This window comes from Oreochromis aureus, linkage group 1, assembly GCF_013358895.1.
Source record: "Oreochromis aureus strain Israel breed Guangdong linkage group 1, ZZ_aureus, whole genome shotgun sequence".
Classification (NCBI taxonomy): Eukaryota; Metazoa; Chordata; class Actinopteri; order Cichliformes; family Cichlidae; genus Oreochromis; species Oreochromis aureus.
In genome coordinates, this window is record NC_052942.1 from 25,610,840 (window position 1) to 25,636,396 (window position 25,557).

Here is a 25,557-nt window from a genome sequence, read left to right on the forward strand (position 1 = left end):
TTTGGATCAGTGGCTTCTTTCTTGGTCGCCACCCTCTTAGTCCTTGATTATGTAAAACTGTGGACAGTGACACCGGTGTTTCAGCAGTTTCCAGTTTATGGCAGACTTGAGCCTTGGTGGTTCATTGATTGCTCATGAACATCCTAACCAACTTGCTCTTATTTGAGGGTGACAGTTTGGGTCTTCTTCCAGTCCTTGGCAAAGTGTTGACAAAGTACTTAGATACCGTCATTTAAACTAATGATCTTGTAACCTGTAGTAGAAATGGCTTCAAGAGACCTTCTTAGATGTTCACTGAGTTCCTTGGCCTTTGCCATTGTTCAGAGTATTCGTCAATCCTTTTTATGCTGACAAAGAGAAACTACCAGTTGTAGCCAATCATGATCATTAACAAGATGTTAATAGGCCTAGAACCTCAACTGAATATACTCCTCAAAACCCACAGCCCATGTAGACAGTGTACCAAATCAACAGGGAGTGGTGTTTAAAAAAAAAAAAAGAAGCTGTAGAAGTTAGTCTCACACTGACCATCCTGACAGCTCCAAAAAGACTAATCGAGATGCAAGAAAACAGAAAACGCACACAAAAAAGAAAACTGCACAGCTAGAAAGACTTATAAAACGCAGGCACACAGATAGTGTCACGAGCCACTCAATTCACATTACCATTCATTTTATGAGTAAAAACCCCCCAGAATGTTTTGCAAATAGGAAATGGCTTTCAATCTTACTTTCATGCCTGCTTTCAATGAATTCCTAAGCACAAAGTGATGACTGGCAACAGCTCAGGGATGGCTTCTCATACTCAGAGGTCTATGAGGTTAACCCCGCGTCAAAACCAAGCTGTCAGCACTCATAAGCGAACGGGCGGGCTGTGCTTGCAGGAGTAAACAGAGCTTACGTCAGAAGTAGTCAGTTGATTGTGGAAGGAATACAGAAGCCTTTGCTTAGCTCGCTCTTCTGCACGTCCTCGGGCATAATTTCAGCAACTGTTAATAAGAAAGCAATAAAGCCAGCGCGAGATTCTGTGAATTAATTCAACAACAATCTAACATGAGGAAAAAGCTTCATCTTTGCTTGGAAAATTACTTGAGACACACACGCTGACGCAGCATCCCACATTGACACTGACTGGTGAGCAGTCTGAAGGGGAAATGTCATTGTTAGTCAAAAATTGGTGTTACCATAGAAACCACATGTTGTTCTGGTTCAGCAGTGAGTTCAGAAAACTAAGTGTGTTTTTTATTTAGTAATCCTTAGAAAGGTATACACAAATATAGCACTAAACCAGAATATATATTGGGTATTAGTTTAGGGAAATGCAATCCTAAGCAAAAAAATAAATTAAAAAATGAGCTGCTCGGTGCTGTTTCTTGCACAGTATAATGAGGACAATTTCTATACCTGAGGTCAAACATTTATCCATAATGATAAGGTGAAAGTGTGCTGATGAAAAACTGAAATGTTTCAGTAAAAAACATGCACAATTCCTTAATTCTGAGCTTTGTAAAAGCCACTTTGACAGAGCTTTATGGGTAACTGGATTTAGCCAGTTTATCCAGATCTCCCAGGCATAACCCACTCCTATCAAGGTTTGTCAGATAGGATGAAAAGCATCTGTAAATTGCCACCTCTAAGTCTTTGCAGTTTGATGGCTTTTTTGTTTTCCTGATAAGACCAGAAAATCATTTTTTCTTCTACCCAAACTCCAGGCAGGCCATCGGTGATGTTTACTCAAGAGTGGCTTCAGTTTATCCACTCTACCATAAAAGCCTGATTTTTGGAGTGCTGCTGAGACGGTCGTCCTCTCGTCTCTGTAGAAGGCTTCTGAAGCTTTGTTTTTCCTTTTTTCCCCCTCTCCTTTATATAATCAGAAAGTCCACCAGAACCTCTTCAGCATAGGCACAGGGAGCATGAGAACAGGGGAACCCCACACCCTTGTGTGAACCCCTGTGTAACCTGCTGTTAAGCAATAACCACTAACCACCAGATATCCCATTTCAGGAGTCCTGAAGGTTCCAAACTTCTTTCACGTCAACTTCACCCCATTGTGCTCCTTTAAGCATTCAATGCTATAGAATGCTTTCTATTAGTACCTTTTTAAGGTAAAAAGAGAATTCATTGGACATTGAGGTCTGATTTTATAAACGTCTGACGTGCCTCTGTTAGTTTAGTTTGCCACTAGGTTTGTTCTTGATACATAGAGGATAAAGAAAAAGAAAAATGGCATCAGTATTCCCATCGTTTCCCATTACATCTCAAGGATAATTGGAGAAAACATAATGGACCCCAGTCAATGTTGCATGAATTAATTTATAGAAGACTGCAGTGTTCAAGTTTCTGTGTAATTATTTTGTACTTTATATCCATTATGTGATAGTATTATGCATTTTTATTTGTATTTTATTGCTTTCCTTCTTTCTGTCTTTCTTTTTTTTGCTATTAGCTCATAAAAGGAATGTTTTATGTCCTTTGTTGGACACTTAAATACAACAATCTGTCAATTAAACTTTATGTGGTGTACATACTCTCATCGACTGAATCAAATGTGAGAAAAGGTGGAATCATGTTTTGGAGGAAAGAGTGCAGCTTCCACTGATGCTGCCTAAAAGACAGCGCACAGATAAATGCGAAAAAATCACTTATTTACTGTAGAAAATGCACTTCTGTCTGTACAACTCAGGTGCTGCTGCTGTGTTCATGTGTTTAAGAATGGATGTGCTGACTGTGAAAAGGAGGTGGTGGTGGGATGGAGGAGGAGGAGACTGCTACTGTAGCAGTGCATCAGCAGAGGTGAGACTACAGCCACCACTACATCACAGTATGCAGACTGGAAAGGGCTGAAGGAGCCACTCTCACTTTAGGTCCTACAAAGAACACCTTGTGTCTGTTCTGTTTTCACTCGTGGACACACACACAATTTCAAAGACACCTGTGCAGTCGAGGCAGTGCACATGAAGAAACTGACGGTCTTGTTCTTTTGTTTCAAGCACTTTTCCCTGCAAACGGTGATGGCTGAAGGGCAGCTAAGTCGGCCAACCTTACCCCAGCTGCCTCACATGCCAGAGGAGACAAACAGACCTACAGTGGGCAGCAGTATGTGTGTCATTAGTGCTGACCCAGATGCTCTGAAACACTGTCCTGTGACCGCACTGCACTGCATTCCCAGAATAACTCATTGAAGCTCGTTACTGACTGTAATAATGGGGTTTAATAGCCTCTGTCATTGAAATGCAACACAAATAAAATGCCATCAAAGGAACAATGGGGAAGTGAAGTTGAATTGGGAGACAACGTTAAGGATGAGATTGCTCATCCTGAGGAGAAACTGAGCTCTGAGCTCTGTGCAGTGCAATCTGATCAGTGAGACAAAGGCTTCAGGCTCAGGTGAGCGTTACATCACATATGAGCAAACCCCGAGTAGACCAGAATCAACAGCATCCCTAAAATATCATCTCGTGGCAGTGCCGATTATAAGAGACCTTGTCCAGGGTCTTTTGAAAATACTCCCTAATCTCATTCATTGCAGAAGCCCAACAGTGTATCACACTGTAGAGATTTGGATTCATGGCTAAAGGATAGAAGTTTTCATTTCCTTTCCTAAAAATGATTTAGAAAGCTGTTGAGCAGACCACAGCTGCATCCACACAGCCCGTGAATCACGCACCCAGCAGCGGATTACAAAACGCTGCCCGTGTTAAACAAAAGATCCATTTTCCATTCAGCATGTTCTCATTCTTCCACAGCAGATGTCACAGCCTAGATGTGAAAAATGTGAACGCATAAAAATCACACTCTGCCACGGCATGTTGGAGCAGATAGCGCGACGGCGCGTGCTTACCCTCTGCGGCCAAAGAGCACCGGACAAGAAGTAAAAGCACTGCTACAGACAGCAGACAGTTTCCAAGCATCCCCGCTGCTCCGACTCGCAACCTGGTCCTCAAACACCTCCCCTCTCCTCCTGCATCCGTCCTCTGCGGCGAGCACCCACCGGGGTCTGCCCCGCCGGTTCCCGCCACTCTGGGGTGACCTGTCCGCCCACTCCTCAAACCGGGAGCCATATCCAGTGGACAAGTTGCTGAAGTTTCGCTCGTGAATAATACATTGGATCGCTGTGTGAACGGGAAACAGGGCCGTCCCGCGGTCTCGTCGCGTGTCCAGGTCTGGATGGTGGGGGAAGCGGCGCTGAAGGGAAATTAAGAAATGTGCCCTATCGCCCCTCTCCGCTCGGTCCACCCATCATCACCGTGTGGCGCAGGGCGGCGCGCGCACTTTGCCAAAGGTTTGACATTTAGCTGTTGGCGGTGAAGTGCCACATCAAGACCTGGTCCAGGTGGATGGCAGGCATTTACTTGCGCACAGGCAACATTCAGTCACGAAAGAAAGGCCAGCCTACCGCTGATTGATTGAGGCTGGATGATTTTGAAGTGTGCCACCTTCCTGGCCAAACTGGGCGAATTAACCTCTCTGTTAATTGTAGTGAGGAAGTATAAATGGAAACGAGAGGGCAGGACGACCTCTGCTGGCGGTAACTCGTTAAGAATCAGATAGATTTCTATGTGGAGCTGGTTAAAAAAAAAATGATGGGAGGTCTTCTTTGCGCTCTTACATGTGGGGTTGATATTAAAAACGATAATAATCACGTGACAGTAGTCCATTAACACGTACATTGTCTTTCTTAATGGTTACCGTAATTAATGCATGAATACCTAATTGTGCGGATAATGTCTGTTGTACCTCTTGATGTCCACAGGATGGCAGGCCAGACCCAGAAAACACAGCAGGTCGTCAACACCAAAGCCCGCTGAACAAGATTTTTACCAAAAGAACCTCATTTGAAAATTAACACGTCTTTGCGGTTGAGGTAATTTAGCAATCATAATCATTTGAAATTTTTCGAAAAATCAGAATTGTGCTCACTCGCGTTTCGGATTTAAGAATGTGTGGAACAAGCTCCAGGTTTTAATTCAGGAGACACTTTTCTGCCGTCGATGTTTTTCCTCCTTTTGACGTATACCCTCCCGTTTATACCTCCTATGAGTTTCTCCAGATGTCAGCTGTTGATTTTTAATTTAAAATATAATAGATAATTTATTCATAATTTATAATATAATCAAAAATATAGATTTTAAGCATATAGTTAGGACTGGATCAGGTGACCCTGAATCCTCCCCTTTAGTGACGCTGCAGTAGATCTAGGCTGCTGGGGGCTTTCTTCTTATTAACGTTTTATCACTGTGTTTATACACCACTCTGCATTTAATCATTAGCCATTATTCATCTTATTTACTCTTTCACACTGTCTTTTGTCCGGTCCTCCTGTCCTCACTCCCAACCGGTCGCAGCAGGTGGCTTCCCCTCACAGACCCTGGTTCTGCCGGAGGCATCTTCTTGTTAGAAAAGAGAGTTCTTCCTTCCCAGTGTCACCAAAGCACTTACTCATAAGGGCTAATATGATTGTTGGGTTTCTCTGTATGAAGGGTGTTTACCTTACAATATAAAGCCCATTGGGGCAACTGTTGTTGTGATTTGGAGCTTTCAATCACAGCACACAATCTTCTTCAGTAGGTGCAGTTTATTGTGTTCAGGTTCAAATTTCAGTTTCATCCGAACATATTCATGTTTGGAGATTAAATGAAACAGATTAACTGACAGAAAACTCTTTTTTCGTCTGATTCCAGGTTCTCATGTCTGATAATTGAGCAATTTTCTCCTGAAACAATTCTAAAGGGATAGTTTTTTTTTTTTTTTTTGACAATAAATGTAAAGATACTACCTTGCAAACTCTAATTTTCCTGCCATTCACACACTAAAACAAATACAAATGAGTCCAATGTGTCCTATTGTTTATATTACTTATAAAAGGTCCTGCATTAATGTGAATGAACAGACCAAATCAGAAAGAACTGCATCAATAGATTTTTTTTTTTAATTCAAAGTGAATCTTAACAATAATACACCATAAAGTCTTATTTTGACACTCACCAAAAGAGTCACCTGGAAAACCCGCTTAATGTGACAAAGTAGAGAAGGCTTGGTCACACCTAAATCACTGAGAACTAGAGAGGAAACACTATCGCAAACTGTAAAGAGACATCACATCCATAGAGTTAGTTTTCCCAGTCCTCATACTGTAAATATTGCACAGTGCAATTGCTACATGGCAAACTAGTGTAGCACAAAATTAAAAAAGCAAACGAACCAAAAACAGGAGGAAATAAAAGCCACAAAAAAAATCTACAGGTATTAAAACAGTAACAGTTCAGATTTCATTACCAAGTCTAATTGATGAGCAATCCAAACAGATGATTCCATAACTTGCAGTGTGAATTAACTCTGAAATTGATACAGGTGACCAGAAAACTGAAAATAAGAGCTTGAGTAAAACAAATCTCATATTAAAATCAAACAGTTACACAGTAGCACAATTAGACTAATACACACCCTGAATTAAGATCTCTAAAGGATAATACCGCAGCAGAGGATTTTTTTTTTTCCATATCAAAGTCATAACATTAATAGAAGTAATTTTACAAATGACTGTTTTATCTGTTAAATGTTACATGAATCCTCAAAGAAAAGAAAAGAAAAGAAATCAAGGTGTCAATCTTGTGGAAAATTAAAAACAGTTTTAACATTTCTCTCCTCTTGCATCCATTCTTTTCCTAAACAAGTACGGGAGAGTTTATGCAGGCGCATTGCTGGTGAATACCTTTGAAGGAATCAAAACACAGATTACATTTCACATGCTTATTATTGGGGGAACTATTTCAAGCACTAATCTGCCAAGTCCATGCCTTGTCATCATAAGCTTTCTTTCCCAAAGGGATATTTGAGTATGATCAGTAAAGCATACAAGTCAGACAAAAGCTATAAAAAAAAAAAAAAAAAAACATACAACCATATCAATGTCAGTGTCGAAATGTGGAGTATTGCACTCATGACTGACAGAGAAGATGACAACCTCCTCGACAGAGCTCTTTTCGTCCAGAACGCAGAACATAGCTTCTGATTTTTAAAAGGCCAGTGTTGTCAGCCGTGCTCTGGTTACTCCCACTCAGCTTCAGCTTGCATGATAGGAGCGCTGCTCTAGGCAGTCAGCTTCTAGGCAGACAAAGTGAAGCATCTAAGGTGTACATGCAAGGTAATGTAAAGCATGGAGATTATCTAAGAACACTTGGTGGTGCAATGACCGCACAATGTAAAGTATTGCATCTGCTGTTCAGCCAGAGTGACTATCCAAAGACCATTGAGTGAGTGTGGCATCATTCAAAGCGCACGCATGTGTGTATTAATCAGAGAGGTTTTACGTGGCGACTGTCTGAAACAAGCGGAGAACCACCACTACGCTGTTCATGTGTATAAGCTGATCAGAAGACTCACTACGATGAAGTCCTACTTTGAGTTGTTTTTATTCTCTGCTTCTTGTTTTTCTTACTTTCCTCTTTAAACTCTTGGTCAAATGTCTGCTAAAAACTTGTCCATTCTACACTGTAGGGAACTGTTACTGAATTCTACGCCTTCCTCAAATAAATCGGGAAGAAATCACCAGCATGAATTCTCACTTTCTGAATCTCAAGGCACATAAACAGTGCTGCTCACACTGTCTCAATTTCAAGAAAGGACATATCACAACGGTAACTGTTTCGCACCGACAAAACATCGTTTTGATATTAGACACTCATAAAGGGGAGAGCGATCTGAACTCAAGGCAGTTTATAATATCAAACTGTGAAACTGATATCCTAGCCAGATATAACATTGAACAGATAAAAGGGCTGCAATAAATACTTTGATCAAACCAATTTAACAATAAAAACAAGTCAGAAAACGTCATTTTAGAACAGAAAAATTGGGCTAAATTTCTCTCTTACAGTCTAATCACCCAAACCCTTACAAACCTCCCTACCTCTATAAGTGCTTAGTGGCAAGTGCGTTTGTGTGTGACTGGTGGAAACAACACAGAAGTTTTCCAATGGAACACAATGTTTTTGTTTTCTTTTTCCCCCCCTCGCAGTGCCCTCATAACCCACGAGAGTACTGGTAGCACACCGTTTACGCACAATAAAAAAGTTAACTCAATCCTGCAAGCTACAGCTTCAGATGTGTACAAAACGTCAATATGAAAACATACAAAAATTAAGTTACATCGATACATCATTTATATGCAGTGACGAGCCCAAAAGGTTAATAAGGATAAAATACTGATGCAAAAAACACGCACCCCGAGAAACGACAAATGCAACTAATGTTCATCATCAGCAATACAGTAGTTACAATGACACTTCAAATATGAACGCAAAACACAAAAATCAAAACCACTTCTATTTCAGATAATTAGGGACCTATACAAAAATAGCAACGCTAGGTTTAAACTCAGAGAGAAATCACCTAATTTCACAGCTATTGAAGTGGCAATCATATAGCAGCTTATCTATGATACATTCAAGAAAGAAATGATACGACTTATTAATTGCCCAATAAGCTAGACAAAACCTCAGCTGGTTTTTTTTTTGTTTGTTTTGTTTTTTTAAATACAACTTTTTTTTGTTTTAATTTAACCCCATTCTACAACTACAGTACAACTGAGGTCTATGCAAACAGAATAGCTACCTTGCTCAAGAAATGAATTACAGTCTTTGGTGCTGCACAAGCAACTTCATTTGAAAATAAAAAGACGACAAAAAAAAAAAAAAAACCACACTACACACGTAACTAGTAAAATAAACAAAAGAAAATAGAACAAAAACGCACACACGCAGCATATCTACATATATATAGACTGGTGCTACCGTCTTATATATGTATATATATCCTCCCTGACGGAATGTATAAAATAAGCAGTTGACACCGATAAGCCGTAAGCCTTTAACAAATGGTATAATGTAAAGTGAAAAAGTTAACTTTGTCACACATGCATAAATGAGAGAATTGCACACAATTAACTCACACCTTATCAAGCATCTGTACTAAATAGTCTAGCTCTATAATATATGTCCATATATGTGTGTATATCAAATACTGCATGGTTTGCTCAGGCTTAGAAGATTCCATACCGTGAATTAATTTGCATTTTTTCTTTACCTAAACAAAGCCATGCCCACCACACTTCTAAACATCTAAAAAAAACAAAAAAAACAAAAACAAAGTGAAAACACTCAAAAACGAAAATACGAAGATGAAAAATGAAGAATAATCAACGACTATTTAGATTGTATTGCAGTTTCAAACAGTACAAATACTGTTAGTAGTAAGAGTTTCACTGAATAGAAAGTGATTATCAAATATTAAGCAATACTCAGTACTTGCACTTTGTACACTAGTTCATTCGGGAACTGGAGAATGAGAAGGAAAAAAAAGAATAAAATGAACTGAATGAAACAGCAGGCATTTGCAACAGCAAAGCACGCTGTTCTACTTGAAAGAACAGAAGAAAAAAAAATTAACTCACTACACGCTGAAATATACACAGACTCCAAAAAATAAGCACCGCTATCCGCGATACATCACATCCATGCAGGCTATGCATGGACATATACACATGTGCATATATATACACTCACACATAGGATGCATCGACTGATTGGAATTTCAAGTGCTGCAGTCCAGTACATTAATATTCATGTATATAGTCATATATAAGTAGTAACATTAACAACCTCAAATATGTAAGGCACTATGGCTGGGGACAGTTATACAATGCAGCGAGTCTTGTGACACAAACAATAAGAGCAACGTCTATGCATCTTTCCGTTTACATTTTTGCTCATGCAAGACCACATGCAGCGTGAGGAACAACCCTATTTAATTCGGTTAATTGACTTGACATTGCTAAACACCAAAAGACACCGAAAAGGTACAAATACTTCAAACGCAGTACGACGTACACTGTGGACGACATGTGCATCTGTCAATCTAGAGCTAGAGACTGGGATGGCTTTACAAAGATGAATGTGTCTTGCACACATAAGAAGGCAATATAGAAAAATAGCTGGGATCAGGGGTGCAAAGTCTAACTATTCAACAACACCCCAATTATTCACCTGTCTTGAGGAGTATTCGTAGAAGATCCAATGCAAAGATATATCAAATGTGCAAAACACATTAAGTGTGAGTTTAACTATTCATTCATTCTTTCATTCAGTCATTCATACATTACTTCCTTCTTAATTTTTGCCAAATCATCTCTACCATTGGAACTCTTTTTTTTGTTTTTTGTTTTTTAAAGCTTGAAGTTCAATTACACTCAAGTCTACATGATTCAAAAAATAGTTTGCTTTCTCTGTGGTTGTGCCATGGTTTTTCAGAAATAAAAACCATGTTGTTTGTGGTTAAAGATATATTTCGCCCTGCTCACTTAGCCCTCAGGTGGTATGAAGGGTACCTGAGCAGCCATGCTCAGATGTAAGGGTACTGGTTTATTTTGGTAGGGCTGAGAGGGAAACTGCCGTAGGCGGGAGAGGCAATGTAGGAGTGCGGGGGAAAGAGGGGCTTGAACTGGCCCTGGGGGTGCAAGGTGGGGGAGGGTAGCAGCCGGGGGTTGATGCCTACTGCGACTTGATGCACAATGCCTGCCGGATGGGAGATGCTGTAGGTTGGCTGAAGGACGGGGCGGGAGGCCCCAGGAGAAGCCAGGAGGTGGGCCACAGGTGCAGCTGTGACCAGAGGACCAGATGGAGGGTAAGACAGTATGGTGGGCTGGGAGTGCGGGTGTCCTCCAAGGTGAGGATGGGGGCCCGTAGTGTGGTTTGGGCTGCTGTGGGAGAGAGTGAAAGTGTGCCCATGCATGGTGGGAGGGATGTAGGCCTGTGGTCTCCGGTGGGAAAAGTTGCCATTCCATTCCTGATGGCAGGAACTGAAATGTTGCACCTGAAGGAGCAAAGAACAAAAACATTTTACATTCAATGACGATTCATCGGTACCGAGTGAGTCTTTACGAGCCACTAGCTGCTGATGTTTCCATGCGCTTGCATGGAAACGTCTTCCATGTTATCAGTGACCGACAGCGGCATCATCTGCTTGTGCACCAATGCACATAAGAGTAAATGAACAGTATCAAAGTAAAATACCTTCATCTTTAAAAACATTTGGAAACTTAAATCATCTGACACCATTTGGGAGCGCTGCTATGATGTTGCTCCTCCCAGAGAAGTTCCACTTACAGTATGAACTTGACTGCTGCACTACCTCAAAAAGGAAATATTTGAAATTCAAATGTTGTGCTCTTTATCACACATTAAACTGTAGTGAGTGTAGTCACAAGTACATCTAATACTTTAATAATATCATGTTATTTTACAAGTTACCACTGCTGCTTCACATTCCAGAAAAACACTTGAAAAATTATAAGATGAGGCGTTCTACAAGCAACAGCCATTACGTTCATAAAGACACACTGTCGAAACCAGGATTATTTCTGCCTGGAGCTAAAACCAAGTTTTTATGCTTTTGTTCAGACTTCTTTTGAAGAAGAAACATATTTTGCCCTTTCAGGACAAGTTTCTTATGTCAAAATTGTTGTTCTCAAAATCTCAAATTTGTGCAAATAATTTTTTAGTGAATGTTACCTGATGAGGCAGATATAATTTTATTTTTTTTAAGAAGTTTACTTGTACTAGTATCTTTATTTACGTTCACGGTATGCGACTGCATGTGCCTACCTGCCCAAAGCCAATAGGCTGCTGTTGCTGGGGCTGGAATGCAGGGGTAATTTTCTGAGGCCTGTTGAGGAGGGGAGTGGAGTGATGATGTTGCCGCCCAGGAAAACTGCGCCCTTTGGACTGGCATGAAGACTCTAAGCCTGAGGAAGCAGGTCATGTGAAAAGGGGCACAGAAGAGAACACAGAAAGACTGAAATGACGCTTATAAACACAAACAACACAGTGTCCTACTAACAATATTAGATTGTAAATAACAGGCAAACAAGATTGAGCCAGAGATCCAACTACATCCAGAGAAATGGCAACATTTGTGGCAGGAGGCTCTGAAGGCTTATTGGTGATTTCAGCTGTGCTTGATCAGTTCCAAACCGTTAAACATAGTTATATCTGTTCTTTCATTTAGATGATTATAAATAGATATGTTTTGGGAATCAGGGAGGAGTTTGTAACTAAGCTTGTTTATAGAGCTTATAGTGGGGGTCAGACCATCAGCTAAAAATAGACACGGCAGCCTTAGAATAGGAAGCTGTGCCCTTTTATGTGTGCCTTTAGTTGTAATAGTTTGGAGGTTGGAGACATGAGGGTAATATGAATCTGTATGATTTTCTAAGGATTTACATATAACAGGTCTTATTTATAAAAAAGGAAGATCTTAAATGACAGTTGTTGCCCGTGGTCCCACTTACCACAACTGTTATAAAGTCTACATACAGCATGTGTAACTCCAGTCTAGCACCAATAAAGAAATACTGACTGATATCTTTGGGGCAATTGCACATGCCTTATGCAGATTCAAGAAATGCAAATCCACACAGAAACAGAGGGTCTCTCAGCCTTGAGTCAGAGTAAAAAGTGTTGACAGCAAACACATATCCACTCCAACGATCAGAGCAGATATGTCAGGGCACGCAACCCATAATCACCTGTGAGAACTTCTGTGGCCTACTAAAACGACATAATCCAAGGCCACGTGACCTGTGGAGCAGACGGCAGCAGTGGTGACAAGGCTTTTGAGCTAGTGCGACCTAGTCACGGATTTGCAAGTTGTCTGACTCAACAATTATATTTAAGTATACTTCAGACACTTAGCAATTGAGCACAATGAAGGAATATAGTCATGTTAACCATATCATTTTAGTTTAGAATGATCAGTGTGTTAATCTACTGGTCATCCCCCTTTTAAGTAGAGTAAGAACATGTGTATAAATCTGGCAGCAAATGTGAACCATTACCTGTGTTGCCATGAGTTTCACTGACAGCAGGGTTGTTATTGTTGTTGTTCTGCACCCGCATTGGAGGCACCACAACCGTACGAACTGTTGGTTTGCTGGGCTCGGTCTCCGGGGCAACACATGCGACGCAAGGCTCGCAGTTCTGGTTGCTGTCAGCAATATAGCGCCTTTCTGTGAAGGGACTGTTGCTATGGCCAGAGGTATGTGATGCAGGCGAGCTGTCCACGGTGTCACAACCACTCTCCTGTTCATCGTCCGACATGCTGCAATAAGAATGAAGAAGGCAACTTACGGCATGGTAGCTAAACAGAATATCTCTCACTGTTGCACACTTCTTTTGGTTGCCTTGTACTATTTTAAAATTTGGGCTAATCTGTCCAATGGAGACTTTTAAAACCAGGTAATATCTCATCTGTTCGAGCACAGTCTGAAGCTACTATCCCTACTTTACCTGTTGGGGTGTTTGCAGGGTGATGTGCTGGACTGAGCTGAGGCAGAAGAACTGGTGCTGAGCGTACTGTCTGGACTGCTGAGAGAACAGACTCTCTCCATACTGACGGTGCTCTGACACGCTTCACAATCTGCACTCCCCTTACACCTGTGTGCAGAGAGATGTATCAAATCAGACACTCAATTTGAATGTTTTAAAGAGATATTAGGAAGAGGAGCATTCTAGTCAATACTCACTCTCCAATTGAATGTCTTTGCGTGCCCTCCTCCTCATCGCTGCTGATACTGATGACGCTAACAGTTGGGCTAGTGAGGTCAGTGATCACCATAGCCTGTCTCTGCTCCTGTGAAACTGAAAGCTCCTCACAGTCTGGCTCCACTTTGCAGCAGTTCTCATCCTCCTCCTCCACCGGCTCTGTTCTTCGCTCCTCTCCAATAGCGTGGCCTTCCTCTGGACATCTGGCTTCCTCTACCTCGTCCACATTCTTTGCTGTATCGGCCATCTTTGGGGACTGACATGCTAAATTTTGGATGTTAGTGTTTTGGGAGATGTTGCACCTAGAAAAGAACAGAGGAGGCTTTGTCAGATTCATGTTTTTGCATCCTTATTTCGTAAGGGAAGAAAAAAAAAAAAAACATGCATCATACCTGTTCACAGAGGGCTTGGCTCTCTTGTTGGCAGCTGGCTGTGGCCACACCACATGTGCAATGCCTATGTTGATTGGCTGGTGGGTGGACATGGTCATTTGGTTGGTTAAGAATGGCTGAGGGTGTGCAATCATGGAGCTGTAATGGTTACCATGGGGACGCACTTTCCTGCAAATAAAGCAAAGATCTCAAATTGAGCACAGCTTTCAATAAAATTGATGGGTGTGGCCACATCTCTACCAAAAGTACTCAAGAAGCTTTAGTGATTTTTTTCAAGGAACTAAAAGCTTGCTTTGGACTGTTGGATGTCTGGACTGCCATGACAAAGATTAGACAAATTCTATCCACCACTTTGCAAATGGCGACTCAAAAAGGCAAAAATGTTAGAGTTGAAACATGTTTTATGAGCTATTATGAAGACTCAATGTGCGATGACCAAGGCAGTCTGGTTCAAATAAATGTTTGGTGCTGCAAGACACACACACAAAAACACACACGCGCACACACACACACACACACTTCCCCAGAACTTATTATAAACTGGAATTCCTGTGGTGGAATAACACAGAGTTTTGACAAAGGTTTGTGGTCCCTCAGGAAACTTCCTGCGGCACAAATGCAGCTTATGACTCATAGATCGTTAACATTCAGTGGAGCAAGCACGCAGCATGAGAACAGCATGTCCATTCCTACCACACGGAAACTAAAGATAATTAAGCATCAATAATTTTTATAATATGCGATGGAACTATAAATACAGACGGGAAATGATATGGATGACACATCAGGAAGACGGTGTAGTGTAACCTCCTGAAATAGATGCATGTCTTACCCCCAGTCACCCAATCTCTGTGAGCCAGCCACTGTGTCAGACGCCATAGTGGTTGGTGGTGGGGGCACCGATGTCACCTGCTGCCAAGTGGGCACCAAGATTTGCTGTGCACGAGCTGACCAAGACTGTTGGAGTGCAGAGAAGCAAAGTTGCATCATTGCAGAATTTACTTTCATCAGGTTGTACATTAAAGGTCAAATCTGAACTTCTTTCGCACATGGTTATTTCTCCCCTTTTAAATGACTACCAAAAAGTAATTAATATATATTAAATGAAAAACATTTCATTGATTTAAGCACACTAATCACCTCAAGCTAACATTTCATATCAGTACATATTCCCTCATTTTAAGTGCCTCCTTACCTGTGTGATGACTCCAGGTCTGATTTGTATGGGCTGGATCGAGGGTGCTTGTGTGACTAGTGGCACAGAGGCCTCCATTCGAACAGAGTAACCTGCTGGTTTAGCTGTGTTGGGGGGGATTCCTGCTGGGGGAGGTAATAGAAAATGTCTATGTTAAGTCTAGCCACAAAAAGGAGAGTGACAAATAAATATAAGAATGACTGAAAGCATGACAAATAAATTAAATAAAGTTTTACATGTCCTACCTTGAATGGTTGGGGGACATAAAATGAGAGCCTGCTGAAATGATTCATTGCATCCAAACTGACCACTTCCTGTCTGCAGTGGTATGCCAGGGTGCATTACTGAGGCCGCTGATGGAGCTAACCCCTAGAGGAAAAAAAATAATAATAAAAAGGGGATAATGGCATTTTTCAGATTTATTGTAATTACGATCAGTAGCACTGAAGAGCCAGCAGATGGCAACATGCCAGCAGCATTTTTTTTCCCCCAGGTGAGAGAGATCAGAAACGTATATCAAAATACAGAAATTATTGGGTAGTCAGTTAACTTTTGGCTTAACAGTAGTATATAAGTCTACAGATAATGGTTCACAAGGTGTAGGCCCACCTGAAACCCGTATCACACAGAATTTCCTAAGTTGCCGAATCAAAATAGGTTCAAGGTCCACTTTTGTACTAATGCAGTCCTTGAAGAAATGAAAGTCACTAAGCTTAAAGGGTATGCTCTTAAGCTGTTGATATTCCCTGTTGTAAGACACCTTTTGCTATGAACATGCTCAAGAATTGACTGGCCTGAGGGGTAAACAGTCGAGCATGTTCCTTTGCTTCCCTACTAATGCTTCTCTCGTGCCTGGGTATAATCACATTTATTGGCTAACAACAACTAGGTCTATACAGCTTGCTACAGCTCCTGCATGTATCCCAGCCCCCGCACACATGACTGTAAACGCAAAGCAGCCTTTCAAATCGGTAATGCTAAGAAAGCCACCGCATCCTGAATGATAAACATTGACTTTCTTTTATAGCGGCCCATAAACATAACAGAAATGACAGTGCATCAGTTTTATCGTTCAATAAATGCCATCTGGTACTCTTATCCGGTTTTAGTTCTGATTTGGAATGAGAGAGACATAATGTGATCTTCACGTGTACTAATGGTTACCTATGTCACCATTACATTGTTATTCAGGTAATGTATGTATGCATGTATGTCACTATTAGTCATGTTCATTGTCAGTGCATGTTGAATAAACTGAGTTGTTTTGCATTATAAAGATCCAAAACCCAAAAAAGGGTCAGTTACTCTTTTCTCCTCAGCAACAACACTGATTTGCACTGTTGCCATGACCTCAGAAACATGACGTGTTTTTGTTGCCATGACAGCAGTGCGAGGACGCAATAAGACGGACAAGTCAGTACACAAAAAAGCAATAAAAGCAAGGTCTGTACAATTACTCTTCACAGAAGCACAAAAACAAAGCATATTATTATTAATTCACATCATGTGGGATTATTCCATCATTCAGGAAACAAAACTTTGTTTTTGAATATTTTAATTTCTGGATGCAATAATTACTGTGTGTAAAAAGAATCAAAACCAACTTACTTGAGGATGGACAGCAGTCATCTTGCTGAAAGGGTGATTGGCTGAGGCAGCAGCGGTTGTAGTTACAGGCCTGATCAAAGGCCCTTTGTTTCGGTTTGCGGCCTCATATGCACTGGGACGAGTCCAGCAAACATCCATGATGTGGAAACATGACTTCACACTGAAGACAGAGACATGGGGAGTACAAGTTATATAGGAAGGTCAAAATTACACCAGTTCCACAATATGAGGCAAAGGTAACTCACTGCTTGCTATGTGGAAAATCAAGCAGGTGCTGCATCGTCACAAACGGATGGCTGAGAGCTTCAGCGGGGGCAATCCTGTCTTCTGCATCAATCAACAGCATCTTCTTCAACAAGCTCACAAACTCCCGGCGATCTGCCTTCTCTGCCAGCAAGTCACTACCTTCCAAATTCATCATCAAGTTCACCTGGAATACAAACATTTATTTAGGCTGACTTGTCAAAATAGCTGACAAGCAGCAGATAAAATAATCATCTTTAAAAAAAAAAAAAGTAAATTATGAATCTATAATATAATCTGCTTAAAATTAATTAAAGCACTTTTATTGGAACACGCATTTTCTAGAAAAGCCAACGAACATAATTCACAAGAATCTCTAGTGACGTTTAAATCAAAAGTACAGACGTGAACAGACATCGACAGTCACTGTGGGAATTTCCACCTGTGGTTTTTTTTTTGTGTGTGACTGAAACTTGAACCTTTTTGCTTCTGAATTTAGGTTTACCATTCAACTGAGGGGGGAAGGCAATTCAAGAGCAACCTTTTTTCTTTCACAGTAATAACATGTGTGCTGTCTTCTCCTCATACGTGTGTAGGTGTACTTCCTCTGGTAAAGACCTAGTAGCCTACAACATCTAAACCTTTGATGTTGTACTTCCTCTCAAGTCCCGATAAGTACATTGTGGTCCAAGCTTTTGAACATACATGCGCTATGTCATCCAAACAGCTGAAGATGTACTTCCTTGCTTCCTTTGATTTCATTCCCGTCTCCGCCTCATGCTCATCTGTTGACTGTAGACAAGAAAATATTTAGTGGAGATGTACCATATGAACGAAGTAGAGCACTTGCTACTTGGGATTTTAATATTTTCTTACTATGAACTGAATCATTTGTATTCACAGCTTTAGCTGTAGGCTGGGTCATTTACAGCTACCAATATATACTGGCTCTGCCAGTAAACTGTTTCATCAGAAAAGTCCAAAGAAAAAGCCTTAATCTGATACTGAGATAAGTGGAGTGTAAATACAATATCTCCATTGTACTTGAGATAAGACAATGATCTTAATTATGTGTACAAGTTTCAGTTTACTGCAGGAAAGACACCGCCATGTCTATACTAGGAACAGCAACTACTGTTTACCGACAGGAAGAATGTATTTCCAATTCATCTTTACCTTTAAGCTTTTCCCAAAAAGGTTAGAAACTAGGTGTTTTAAATAAGGAATTCAAATTCGATACATTTCTGTGATTTGTATATAAACACTCCTCACCTTTAGTCTCCATGCTGCATAAGGCGAGTCAGACTCTTTGCAAAAGAACCGAGCTGTCTTTGTCCCCGAATTTAATAAATGTTCTCCTGGCAAACCTTGCGTCTGAGAAATGTAGCGAATCTGTTGAATGTGAGAAGAGAAAGGGAGGAGAAAAGATTCCATGAAGAAAATAAAGTACTGTAATAGTCACTTCAGAAAGGAAGACTGTTTTCACCATCATTATCACTCTCTCATAAAACTAACATCACTGCAGCACTGTTGTGTACTAATGGAAATTTACAAGGTCATTGGCAGTGACATCACACTAACAGGTCCCTCAGAGTTACTTTGTGTGGATGTGCGCACAGTGGTAACTGCTCCAAAGACCTTGAATGTGGCATGTTCTTGAAAGGTCTAAACCCAAATAAGACCTTATATCCAGTGTAGTTTGTGATGTCTGAAAGATGTCACTGTCTGTTCATGAAAACAACTTATGAAAACAAGGTCCTATGGTCTCAAAGTCAAATACATTCCTGGGCAACAGGAATGTCAGTCACACATGCTGTGAGACAAGAAAGTCATACACAGGTTTATGAGAGGACAGCAGTGAGAAGCCTGGCTGACGTCAATCACACCCAAGTGTAATGAACAACAATCATTACAGATTCAGCACAGCTAAGACGCAGAGAGAGCAAAGAGCCACAATGTAGGAATGACAAAGATTAAGGGAACTGTACACACACACATTCATATGTAGCGCTAATAGACGAATATAATCCTATAACACTGTGAAATCAAGATAATTGTAAGGCAAAGAAATATGCATGTCCCCAATTGTATACTGGAATGCCAATGTTGCGTCGTCATCTCAACATATGCAGGGTTGTTTTTTTTTTAACTTACATGTTTTTGTTGGAATCATTTACTCTGTTAACATTCTTCTTGGCCTCTTTGGCCACCGTGATGCTAAAGCGTGAGCTAACTTGCATCAGAGTGTTATTGAGGTGCAAATTCTGCAATGTGTCTGTGTGTGGGTGGGACAGTTCGTTCATATCAGTTGGCCATATGTGAGGTTATAAAGCACTGCATTCGCTCCCACTCTGATGGGATGCATGATGAGCGCAATCTTGTTTGTTAAGTGACTTTGATGGGATGGTGGAGATCCCCTTACATTCAACTATTACACAGCACACTGCATCACAGTCCATTTCACTTTTGCTTTTGGAAATGTTCTTCCTTTCATATCAAATCCCATATCCCCAATAAAGGCTGATTAAAGTACATCTACCAGCCCCCATTTCTTTCATTTTTTTTGTCTTGTACAAGAACTATTGATAAAATAATCAAAGATGACTGAAACTGCCAATTCTAATAAACTCCATCCCAAAAGTACCCCTAGCCTAATTCCCCTCTTTTCATGAAATACTGCAGCTAATCTTTAGTCATGTCAACAGCAGCAGCCAAAAAAACAAAACAGAAAAAACCCAAAAAACAAAAACACCAATGTGCGTGAGTGGGAAAATTTTTGTGATGGGAAAACCCTTATTTTTCCTTGAAGGCGTGCCTCTGCCAAGAGCTTAAACCAGTGAGATCACTGGCGCAAAGCTACAGCTTCACAAAACAACTATCAAGCGAGCCTGGGCCTGCTGCAGGGCAAACAGGAAGCACAGCAGCTTTTATTTTATGACAGTCCTGATAACAAAGCGGACTATAAATAATGCTTTTTTATTATATATATATATATATATATATATATATATATATATATATATATATATATATATATATATATATATATATATATATATATATATATATATATATATATATATATATATATATATATATATATATATATATATATATATATATATATATATATATATATATATATATATATATATATATATATATATAGAATTATAGCTCATAGCCTACACTCTCTCCTTCACTTTTGACACTTTAACCCCTAATAACCCAACACTCTTTATTGGTGACCATGCATACAACCTCTTATTATTAGACAAGGCTGAGTACCAAAGGAAAATATTGGAAGAAATGATAGCAAGGACTCATTTTACTTTGCCATCTGCAATTCCACATGCTGACTGCCACTGTTCTCACTTGCATGGCTTAGCAAGCAAGAAACAAAAAGAACTACAGAAAGGATTTAAATAAAGGCCAAAGAGATAACGGGTGGTATAGTGGAGACCCCAGCATCTTCACTAATCGTAGCCACTAATAAGGCAACACTAAGCGCATTAAAACAGAAAAGAGGCCTCATGTAGAAGTAAAATATAACGTGACTAAGAGATGAGGTAAAGAGTGGGGTTGAGTAAGTAAAAGGAAAGCAAGGAAGCAGGAGGAGCTAGAGTTATAAATACAATATGCTGTGTAGGATGGAACAAGACTCCATGTAGAAAGACGAGAAGAAAAAGGGAGAAGAAAGGATGGCAGAGGGTCAGTCACTTCCTGGCAAATCAACCTATGACTCTTGGAAAATACCTCAAACCAACAAACCACTGCTTTGCTAAGGTTTGCAATGGAATTGCCAGTTAATGATTACTCATGACTTAAACTTCTCAAATGCTTTCACTTAAGGGAACTAACACATGATTGCCAATGTACCCTAGCAGAACATTTAGACTGAAAGACATCTTCTTTAACATGTATAAATTTGGAATGTTTACAATTTTGTAATTCAGCATGTTTCAATATGAGTGATGGTAGGTAGGCTATGCTAAAGGACTGTAAGGTTGAAATGGAAAGAAAGTAGCTTTGTATGTGTTTTTTCTTTTACTGACAGAGCTGTGGTTCTCTTTGGGACAAAATAGTCTGACTGATGATTAAATTCAAAGAAGGTTAATTGTACTGGTTGTTTTTCCATTCTTGGGGCAATTCAATAAGCACACAGGGAACCCTTTATACCAGTGGGCAGTCTTTCAGACATGTGGGTTTGGTATCACAGGACAGTTCAGTCACAAAGGTCTTAAAAAAAAAAAAAAAAGTATCAGTAAAAAGTATTTCAACCAATTTGTGAGAATAAGAAAAAAGAAAAAGAAAGAACTCTTCTCTACATGAAACCACTGCCACAATCGCCAGTGTTCGCATTGTGTTTAGATTCAAATACAAAAAATGTAATCCTAACTTGAGGTGGTTCTCTCCAAAAACCACTTGTGACATTCTGACTGGCTTGTACAAAAACAAATTAATCATATTTAGGCCTGTCCTGCTGTGTTCGAGTCAAATCTCTTTCAGAGAAGTTGAGTTCTCTCTCCTGTCTCAGCCCTACAGAGAGTGAAAAATGATATCAGGGCATAAAAATACCTTGGTATGATTACAGTGTGCAGCACGCGGCTGAGGGGAGTAATGTAAAGTGCTGCATTGGACAGAAAGGATCCGACTGAGCTCTGCTGGCAGGCTTTGAGTAGATGGGGCTCCAAGGCAGGGGAAAGCCGCTCAGCATAAGCCCAGATCAGTCTAGTCCTGGGAAGACACTGTCAGGGCTCCACTGGGAGGGGCAGGCATCCAACAGCTTTTAATAGACATACCATCAATCACAAAAATATACCCTAATGCTCAGTGTCACAAATACAGTCCTCAGGGTCAGTACATCACAAAGAAACCAGAACATCAAGTATCTCTTTTTTTTCTCTCTTTATTTTTTTTAAACTGCAATTTTACACTCCTGGTCGCTTTCTTTGCTGAAACAATCCATCGCAATATTTATTTCAGAGCATAACTATGCACAAGAGCTTTTGTTTCCATAAACCTCCTAAGTTTTCTTTTAAAAGCTTCTGTGTTGAGATGAAGAGGAGAAACTGAGTCACAGAAATTAAAAGTGGAAGTTGGAAATGCCTAATAAGTTACTTAAAAAAACTGAAAAGAAGGGATGGGGGGGGGGGGGACGACACAGCAGAGATGAAGAGGCAGAAAATCCCCACAAAAAGAAATGAGGCAAGAGTGCACGGTGAGAAGGTTGGCTGTTTACCTGGTCGTACTCCAGGGCCCCGGGGTAAAGAGGCCAGCCCAGAAAAAGCTCCGCTATCACGCAGCCTAGGGACCACATGTCTATGGCTTCACAAAACGGCAATCCCAAAATAATCTCTGGAGCCCTGTGGAGCAGAGAATAAACAAAAAATACTTAAGTACCTTTGAAAAGCTTTTAAAATTCATACATGACTGTACTAAAAAATAAATGTTCTATTGTGCCCTTTTTTAAAAGAAAAAGAGCATACCCAAATAAATCCAACCACTTCACTTATTTTTTTATTGTAAACTACAAATGTTCAGAAAAATAGCAAATTTGCATTTTGCAGGGCCTTCGCTGTTACAGCCATTTAAAAGCAGGAGTTATGGGCATAGCTATTAACAAATTAAAAATGTGCAGACATAATCCACACATCAATAACAATTTAAAATCTTTTCTTCATTAGAAAAAAAATGTTTGCTGAAATGTTAGTTGTATAAACCAGAGTTGAAGTATTGAGCAAACAGTGGCACTGAATTCCTGATGATAGCCAGTCAAATAGGATTGTGTGTAACAGTGCCAAGAGAATTGTAAGCCAGTACTGTGTGTGTTCTGGAGCTGGAGTGCGTCAGCAGGCCATGCCAGTGGGTTAGCAGGTCAGCCAGGCTGGGATCAGAGCTTTGACAGGCTTTGACGCTCAAGTCTGATAGAAAATAAGAGCCGTAGTCACTAGTTTACTTCACCCTACATGCTTGCTCAATGTTACGTCTCCATAAAAGCACTGCAATGCCACTTCATGGGAAAGGCTCATGGTGACACAAGTCTGTCAGGATGACTATATGTAAAATATGCTGACAGTCAATAACTTAGTATTCAGAACACACCACAAACCTTAGCAACATGACAGAGCACTGACAGTATGATGTATTCAGAGCTCACAAACCTTAATGTGCAGGAGTGACCTCCAAGCTCATTAAAATCAATAAGACACAAGCAGTATCTAGCACACCAACAGTACGTGCTAAACAGAGCCTTCACAAAGCTGCTTTACAGAATAATGTCTTAAGAGTGCCATGCAGTTCACTGCAGAAAGAAATAATGCTCTTTTTATGCCATGTCTAAAGGGCTAAGAGAAAACTCAACATAATTTCTTCTACTTTTTTGAAATTGTATCAGTATACAGATATAAATATCATACCAGATGCTTATGGATGCATTTGCTATTAATACAAATAACTACAGATAATGGCATTGCTCAGACTAACTTGGCCCCAAGATTACATTGGTGAGAAACCTGAGGAGTAGAGTTATTTAACTTCCATTAAGCATATACATAAAAGTAAAATAATCCATTGTATAGAACTGTTGTACACACACACGCGCGCAGAGGCGTGCACACACACAGTTTAATTCCAAAGAAATCTGCTCAAGAAATATCTTGGGTCTGCCATTTTGCAAACTGGACATATGAACCAAGATGATCCTGTACTTTCAATGTACATATTAAAGAGATCCAGGGAAGAAGTAGTCAGCAACATCTGTGAAGTCATATCAGACTAAAGGGTGTGGGACACATGGAGAGAAACAGGAAACCAACCGTCACCTATTAAAAACAAATGCAACAGCTGCTTGAGTAGCCAACATAGTACCAGAAAACCTAGGTAGAAGGTATGCCAACCATTTCCGCCGTACAGGCCTGTCCTATTTATATTTAAAAAAAAAAAAAAAAAAAAGTTTTTTCCCTTGAGGAACACATCCTCTCATTCAGATATGCATGGAAGTATCATGTTATACGGGAAATGTCCAACCATTGTGACAAACTACCCACATGTTCAGCTGCCTTTTCAGTGAGTCTCTTGTCCCACAGACAGACTGTATTTTAGCCTACAGCTGTCAACAGTCCTCTGTGCTTTCTCAGAGAGGAAGGCATAGAGAAAAATGAACCACTTCTTCACCTGACACAGGTTTTGGCTGAAATGGTCCTCCAGCTTACACCAGCTCTCCAGAGCAGAAACGCAGTACTATAAAAAGCTGCAGTCCAAGGCAGGGCAATATGAGCCAGTCTTTTAATGTTCTCTCGGAAGGAAATAAATAAAATAATGCTAAAATGGATCACTGATTATTAATGTACTTGAGCAGCCAGTAAGAAATGTCTGTGTGTGGGGAAACAATATAGCATAGGGTTGATAAGTCTCATTAAAACAAATGCAAGGCATCACTAAGTATGTCTTCCAGTTAGGCACCACTGTGTAACTAAAAACCAAAAGTTCTTTTCACAACGAAATGCCAAATCAAATCGAACAGCTCCATCTTCATCTGTGACACCCTACCTGCTCAGAAAAATTAAGATTCACTGAATTATTCTGGTGTCAATAACCTGCCTTTATGCACAATCCTTCCCTATTTCTAAAAGTCAAAGACAGTCTACTAAGTCCCACACAAACAATGCCCCCACTAATTCAAAACAATCCAGTATTATGGCTTTATAAGCATCAGTACAGCATTTTTATAATAATAATAATAATAATAATAATGCATTGGATTTTATATAGCGCTTTTCAAGGCACCCAAAGCGCTTTACAATGACATTATTCATTCACGCTCACATTCACACACTGGTGGAGGCAAGCTACGGTTGTAGCCACAGCTGCCCTGGGGCAGACTGACAGAAGCGAGGCTGCCATATCGCGCCATCGGCCCCTCTGGCCAACACCAGTAGGCGGTAGGGTAAAGTGTCTTGCCCAAGGACACAACGACCAGGACAGAGAGGCCGGGGATCGAACCGGCGACCTTCCGGTTACAGGTGCCCTTCCCAACCCCCCTGAGCCACGGTCGCCCTTTTTTGTCAGAGAAATATACAATATGTCAACATGAGGGCATAGAATGGCTGCTGACCACATTAATTTTTTTCCTTACAAGAGCCCTGAGCCATCAACAAAATCATGGACTTAAAGAATGCATCATCCAAAATAATCATGTGAATTAAAGCAGGTGACTCATTTATTTATTTCAAAACATAAAGATTAATGTTCTTGTTGATACACATAGAGCACACATAGAAAATGAGTGGATCATTTTCTTCTGCTCTTCTGAATGCACAATAGTAATACGACACATAAAATGCCAAACGGAGATAAAGAGAACAAAGAAAGACAGAAAAACCGAAAACTGCAGGACTCCTTCGTTTAGTTTTGGGGATAAGTGGATGTTGCCATGGTTGCCGGGCTCCATCCTAATCAACCTAACTCAAGCTCACCGCCTTTCTATGAAACTGAATCTGTTTTTCATTCTGAGGATATGA

General features: G+C 40.3%; 2 protein-coding genes across 4 annotated transcripts in view; both read right to left on the minus strand.

Moving 5' to 3' along the window:
* The window catches only part of kiaa1549lb (KIAA1549-like b), a 54,372-nt gene extending 50,045 nt beyond the window's left edge, over positions 1-4,327 (minus strand). For both annotated transcript variants that reach the window (XM_039611374.1, XM_039611369.1), the window contains exon 1: positions 3,841-4,327. In XM_039611374.1, coding sequence (XP_039467308.1) covers positions 3,841-4,060 — 220 coding nt within the window. In that variant the 5' untranslated portion in view covers positions 4,061-4,327. The remainder of the gene's footprint in view (positions 1-3,840) is intronic.
* Positions 4,328-5,906: 1,579 nt separating this feature from the next.
* The window catches only part of hipk3b (homeodomain interacting protein kinase 3b), a 41,295-nt gene continuing 21,644 nt past the window's right edge, over positions 5,907-25,557 (minus strand). Inside the window, exons 3-16 of one of the 2 annotated variants that reach the window (XM_031756945.2) lie at positions 22,278-22,401; positions 18,308-18,427; positions 17,741-17,827; positions 17,038-17,222; positions 16,793-16,952; positions 15,430-15,553; positions 15,185-15,306; positions 14,822-14,946; positions 13,990-14,157; positions 13,579-13,899; positions 13,343-13,489; positions 12,892-13,154; positions 11,660-11,799; positions 5,907-10,868 (exon numbers count right to left, since the gene is read on the minus strand). In XM_031756945.2, the coding sequence (XP_031612805.1) occupies positions 10,398-10,868; positions 11,660-11,799; positions 12,892-13,154; positions 13,343-13,489; positions 13,579-13,899; positions 13,990-14,157; positions 14,822-14,946; positions 15,185-15,306; positions 15,430-15,553; positions 16,793-16,952; positions 17,038-17,222; positions 17,741-17,827; positions 18,308-18,427; positions 22,278-22,401 (2,557 nt within the window). In that variant the 3' untranslated portion in view covers positions 5,907-10,397. Of the gene's footprint in view, positions 10,869-11,659; positions 11,800-12,891; positions 13,155-13,342; positions 13,490-13,578; positions 13,900-13,989; positions 14,158-14,821; positions 14,947-15,184; positions 15,310-15,429; positions 15,554-16,792; positions 16,953-17,037; positions 17,223-17,740; positions 17,828-18,307; positions 18,428-22,277; positions 22,402-25,557 lie in introns of both variants that reach the window. The other variant, XM_031756944.2, reaches the window with a different exon arrangement.